The 7,055-nt window shown below is 31.4% G+C and overlaps 1 protein-coding gene across 1 annotated transcript in view; it reads left to right on the top strand.

Annotated features, from left to right (window-relative positions):
- Nucleotides 1-5,007: 5,007 nt before the first annotated feature.
- The window catches only part of LOC113375007 (collagen alpha-1(III) chain-like), a 7,908-nt gene continuing 5,860 nt past the window's right edge, over nucleotides 5,008-7,055 (top strand). Inside the window, exons 1-2 of the mRNA XM_026614960.1 lie at nucleotides 5,008-5,020; nucleotides 6,045-6,257. Coding sequence (XP_026470745.1) covers nucleotides 5,008-5,020; nucleotides 6,045-6,257 — 226 coding nt within the window. The remainder of the gene's footprint in view (nucleotides 5,021-6,044; nucleotides 6,258-7,055) is intronic.

Below are 7,055 nucleotides of genomic sequence, written 5' to 3' on the forward strand. Positions count from 1 at the left end.
CTGTATTTTATAGATGCGTAGATGACGGCAAAGGCGGATTAATCAGATATAAATTTACTTGTGGTCCAGGTACCGCTTGGGATAACAGCATTCAAGCCTGTAATCATAAATCGGTAGTTGCCAGATGTGAACAATCTGGTCAATCGGAACATTTCAGTCAATCAGGACAAGAAGTCCAGGCAGGACAACAAGGCCAGACAGGACAAGCTGTTCAATCAGGACAACAAGGTCAGCCTGGAGAAGCTGGTCAAGCAGGACAACAAGGTCAGCACGGACAACAAGGTCAGCCTGGACAACAAGGTCAGCCGGGACAACAGGGTCAGCCCGGACAACAGGGTCAGCCCGGACAACAAGGTCAGCCCGGACAACAAGGTCAGTCCGGACAACAAATTCAGCCCGGTCAACAAATTCCACCCGGACAACAAGGCCAGTCTGGACAATCCGTTCAGCCAGGACAAACCGGCCGGCCTGATTTATCAAAGCCGAGCAATCAATCTGCTCACCTGAACAATAAATGTGATCGTGAAGGATTTATGATGAACGCAGCTGACTGTACAAAATTCTTTAGATGTGTAAATGAAGGTAATGGAGTATTCAGGAGATATGATTTTAATTGTGGGCCAGGAACGGCTTGGGATGATTCACTGCAAACCTGCAATTATATTTCATTAGTACCATCTTGTAAAAGTTCTGATTCCGGAAATAATATCCATTCAGGCAACATGCAAGCAAATACGTCTGAATCAATTGCAACTGCAAATCCAGTAAGTGGAAATTTTGAGTGTCGTCAAGCAGGATTTTATTCTCATCCCTTCGATTGTCAACGCTATTATCGATGTGTTGATTGGGATGGTGATAAGGGTCAACGATTTTCTATATTCCACTTTATTTGTCCAAACGGTACATTATGGGACCAATTATTGACTACTTGCAATTACAAAGATTCGATTTATCCCCCAAGAAATTGTTCAGAAGCTCAACAATCCGTATCTTCAAGTGCTAATCCATTAACTGATTCTACAACTTCTGTTATGTCAAGTACATATATTTATAGCACTACTGATAGCGTCTCTACTTTTACCCCTATAACAACTACTGAAGAAAATAGCTTATCTACGTATTATACCACAACTATCGAGACAACTACAGATAATAATAGTAAATCAACAACCGCCGATAGTAGTTCAACTGATGGAATGGCAACCACTGGCAGTGCTTATGATACGTCTCCCACGATATCTATGGGAACATCAACATGGCCATCGTCTACCGAGCATATGAGTACAGATTATTCAACATCACCTGTTTTATCAACATCGAGCGATCCTTTGAGTACCGAATATTCATCAACTATATCAGCAACTTCAACAGAGCATTTAAGTACAGGATCAACTACATACGCAACGACTGAAATTACAATGGTACCGACTGGAAGTTCATCACATATTTCGAGCACTGAATTTAGCACAACTCAAGAAATGTTATCTATCAACAGCACAACTGATATAAATACAGAATCAACTGTTGTTACAGAATCATCATCAGCGCCATCCGTTATAAGTAACTGTCCTACAGATTTAGAACAAGGTCAAGCTGTGTATGTTTGTCCAACAAGCTTCAGAAGACATCCTACAGATTGTAACTTATTCTACCAATGTACAAAGAAACCAAATAGTGTGAATATGAATATTGTAATTCTTAGTTGTCCAAATGGTACAATGTATGATGAAGGCCATGTTCAATGCTTAGATATACCAAAAGATAACAGATGCTACGATAGTAATATAGTAACCAGAAAGATGAAGGCGCTCACATCATTTGACAAACCTGTAAGTGTATAAATATTTTCATACCCTTTGTATAATATATATGTATATATATATATATATATATATATATATATACATATATATATATATATATATATACGAGTATATATATATAATGGTGTGTGCATGTGTGAGTTTGTTTAATTTTTTCTTAATTTATGAAGTTAGTGAAATTGCGGATATATTTTGATTTCGCATCGCTAATTATTTCAGATTCGAGTCAAAAGGGAACAAAAACTATGTCCTGATGTGGGCTCTCACGCCCTCAATGATAAGGACGAGTGTGGCCAAACATTTATAAAATGTTCCCGTTCAGCAAAAACAGGCAGGCTAAGTGGCGAACTATTCAGTTGTCCAGAAGATCAAGTTTTTTCAGTTGAAGATAAACGATGTGTTAGGACAACCACTAGTACTAAGTGCCCAAGATGGTACAAGGAGTACAACACCAGTATACCTATATATAGAAGAGATATAGACGAGTGAATAATTATATTTATCTAATGATCGCGTAAATATCTTAGTCGTTAAACTGAACTAATAATAATATTTTATTGCAAAATTACGTAAATATACAATAAGAACACTTTCTGATTTATAAGCTTTTTGACTTGTCAATGGAGAGTGGTCTTATTCAATATTGAATAGTTCTTTTCGTATCGCATAGATATTAATGTAAAGAACGATAAGGGCTATTCGATTCATTCAAATTTTGAATTTCTTTTAATCTTCAAGTGTGAAGATATAAAGAAGTTCTCAGGGATATTACAAAAATTGGTGTAGGGTAATTAATATTTAATGCGTTTATCCAATGCTAGTGTATTTTGTAATTATATATTAATAAGTCAGTCGTTATTACATTGCCATCTCATTAATTTAACATGTATTTTTAAGCTAAGATTAAAACCCATGTTTTTGCATTTTGCGCCATTCTCCTTGTGCAATTATAAATTAATGTTTATATCGCACTTCTTATTTCATAAAACCGCCTCCGTGTTAAAAATTAAATTTAAGAGTAAATTGTGTTATGTAACTGAATTGTATATAATCGAATGAATGGTAATATATACATATATGTATGTATATATATATATATATATATATATATATAAATATATATATATAACATGTAATTGAATGATCTTATACATGACATGTAATTGAAAAATGTATTTAATTTTATACCGTGAATAAAATATTTTACATGTTCAGTTTTAGTATACCATTAAGTTTTACATATATATTTTAATTGATAATTAATAATTTTTAATTAATAACTTAATCTAAAACCGTACAATTTTCTAAAAACTTCAAATGAATTTTAAATAATAATTGAAAATTTTGGCAAATAAATATTCAGTGCATTAAAAACAGTTCTATATATATATATATATAGAACTATATAATTTTTATTGTGATTCTTTTTGCAGACATATTTCCCGGGAATAAAACTGTTGACAATAGCAACGAAACAAAAACCATATGTAAAATCATCTATATTTATATAAAGAGTTTCTGGTGTTAATGAACATACTATAATATTTTTAATTTAAAACATTTAAAAAATTAATTACAACTAGTGGGGTGCATAGCATCGTGCCTTAAGGCAAATTGCTGGAACTTCCCGTACCAAAAGTTTTTTTTTTTTAAAAAGATTAACATTTTTGAAAAAAAATTACTCTGAAAAATTAGATTTTTGAGATTTTTGATTACAAAAATTTAGTTTTTTTGAAAAAAAGACTTTTTGAAGAAAAGTGTATTTTGAAATATTTTGGAAATTCTGAACTTTTTTTCAAAGCAATCATGCTGCTTTAACTGCATAGAGACGAAATATAGAAGCGCGTAAGCGCCGCGCCGCCGTCTAACAGATAAGCATTGGTACGGAACCCATAGGAATGTAAACAAAATATACACTTATTGTTAAAATCTCTATAAAATATCTGATAATTTGATGTGCATATGTCTAATGATCATTTTTGACCGCCAGATGGCATTTTTTTTACTTTTTTTACTAGATCTCCGAAACCGCTAGACCTGCCTTCATGAAAATTTGATCAGTTCTTCATCTTGTTAATACGAGTAAAATGTTTTTTACTTAATAACTAATGTATTAAATATATTCAAATCGGACGCTCCGTTCTCTTAAAAACTGAGTTACCGTTTTTGGCACTTTTTGCCCCATATCTTCGGAACGGCTAGATCTGCCTCGAATTGCGCTCTATCTAAACGTTAATATTAAGAGCTACAACTTTCGACAATTGTTTTTTATCTATTTGGAACCATTTGAGCCCCTGGGAGCAAAGAAATTCGAAAATGACCATTTTAAGGACCACCCTAATATATATATATATATATATATGTATATATATATATATATGTATATATATAATATATATATATATATATATATATATATATATATATATATGTTAAAGAAGTTAGTTAATATATATATATAAGGTTGTCAAATATCTCCCTTCCGCCTGTTTGTATTATAAACCAAGAGCAAAACAGCGGAAGGGAGATATTTGACAACCTAATATTTAGTCTGACTTACCTTAAATTATCACAAACCTAATCTTCTTATCATTGAACTATTTCAACAACAAACTTTTGATAAATTGTCAAACTTTTATAATTTTCATTTATGATTAATTCTTTTCTGTCAAGTTCTGCACTTTTTTGTCTTTATCTGCTGATGATTTAATAACAATTCTTTAGAATAAGCACATTGTTTTGTAAATGCTATTGTACCAACGCATCACGCTATACAATGCAGTATTATGAAAGAGCTTATTTAAAAATCAACATAATTTTTAAACAAATTGAAAAGTCCATTAGTGCATGTCATATCTGTCTATAAATCATTGAAATGTGTATTTCTACGGACGGAAAGCGTTTATGAAATATTGAGCGATATACCACTTATTTAAATTGACGGAGACATTCTGAACAATTTTTAGGCCACATGCGGTAGCACGTATTTGACTGTAAACAAATAAATGAAAACAAATGAAATCCACGATGTCGCAATTGTTCTAATAATTCGATAGAGCCACACAAAATGGGCATTTGAATTCCATCAGCGTTTTTAATCAGTTTTATTTTTTGTTTTAATAATACGTTCTTGTGATATTTGCGGTAAAGATTTGGGAGAGAGAGAGGAAAGAACATCTATTACATGTATTTGTATGGTAAGTTACATTTTTAAAATTAAATATAGTATAGTATCTCAATATTTTTTTCGTGGTGCGTTTTGAACGAGTTTGAAGTTAAGTTTGATTTTTTGACACTTTATATTTTATAAACTGAGAATCTTATAAAAGATTATTTATAAAATAAATCATTTTGCATACTTATATGTTTTCATTTGGTTCTTTTGGAACATTTTGTGTAGTAATAAATTAAATGATTTACAACTGAGATATATATATATATATATATATATATATATATATATATATATATTCGCCTGGTAAGTCAAATTCACATTTTTTAAACCAAATATAACACAGTATCTCAATCTTTTTCGGTGCGTTTGATTGAGTTTGAAATTGAGTTATTAAAAATTGCGTTTTAAAAACATTGCTGTATTGAAAAGATAATGCATTTTCATTTGGTTCTCTCTTAAGATTTTGTGGAGAAATAAATTAAATACTTTACAACTGAAGTTAAGATATACCGTCAAGATTTGGGAGAGTGGGGATCTCATCTAGGGTCTATTGTATTTATTTCACTGGTAAGTTAAATTTACATTTTTATAACTATGTTAAACTTAAATATATATATATATATATATATATATATATATATACATGTATATATATATATATATATACATTAGAATCCCGGTAAGGCCATCAATCTTCAATTAATCTGCACTTACATATTCTTAACGGGGTGGTTTAAGATATACGGTCAAGATTTTGGAGAGTGGAGATCTCATCTAGGGTCTATTGTATTTATTTCACTGGTAAGTTAAATTTACATTTTTATAACTATGTTAAACTTAAATATATATATATATATATATATATATATACAATATATACATTAGAATCCCGGCAAGGCCATCATTCTTCAATCAATCTGCTCTTACATATTGTCTCTATACCGCGTTTTTGGTGCGGCTCCAGAAAATCGTCTTAACGGGATTTAATGTGTTGTTACACATGCCAATATTATATTGCAATATACATTAAAATTCATGTTTTGCAGTGTTGGTTCCTTCTGATTGTCTGAAAGTTGATTGTTTGCCAAATAAAATGATGCAGCATCTTCGAGAGACCAGACCCTTACTATTAGCCGATGACGATGATGAACGAGTCCCAGCCATCGTTTTCAAACCTCCACCAACTAAAGCGACAAGGGAAAATATCAGATCTGAAGGTTTGCACAAAGGGGCCGCGGTAGTTATCTCGAAATGGCCAGGTAATTATTTAACCAGTTAACTGTGGCGCTCTCATCGTTCATCAAGTTGCACTGCTCAAATATCGGATAAAAATAGGTTTATTTTACAAAATTGAAAATTTTTATTGTGAGTTTATTTTTTTAGTTAACATAAATAAGAATATGGGGTAGGGCGGATCCAATTTGACTTAAAACCAAACCAATAATATAACAACAAATAACACATATCAAACATACAACTATCTGACTGTTTAGTAAAACCCCTAACTAATTTATCATTGTAAAATGTGTTTTTATGCTGTTTTTGACAAAAATGTCACCTGGTCTTTTTAACCCATAGGCGGACAGCTAGGGGCAATAAGTCCAATGTCTTATTTTCAATTTTAAAAGACTTTTACAAAACAATAGCTACATTATTCAACCAACTGGTTTTGATGCAAAATATAAATTTCATAAGTATGTACATTTTTTACAGAGATAACACTGTATATAACCTTGATCTGGTATTCTGTAGCAGTAGAGTTGAGATAAACAAATTAATTACCATTTTTACATTTTCGTTCACTATTGTTATTGTTTACGCGCTTGCCAGGGCAAAGATTCAGTTGTCCTTTTTTACCCCACCAACATGTAAGCTTTTATATAGGTTAAATTGAAAATCTGTTGAATCTAAGTTAAAATTAACAATATATCTTATGAAACAAATTAATAACGTATACTTAAAAGTTATATGAATTTCAAACATTGCCGTTTATATTTCGATAACAACGTCGTGAGAATCAAATTGATACATATGGTTATACAACTTTCCCTCTACTT

The sequence above is a fragment of the Ctenocephalides felis genome, unplaced genomic scaffold, assembly GCF_003426905.1.
Source record: "Ctenocephalides felis isolate EL2017-DRISC unplaced genomic scaffold, ASM342690v1 CF-g0.4_SCAFFOLD_01886, whole genome shotgun sequence".
NCBI classification, from domain to species: Eukaryota; Metazoa; Arthropoda; class Insecta; order Siphonaptera; family Pulicidae; genus Ctenocephalides; species Ctenocephalides felis.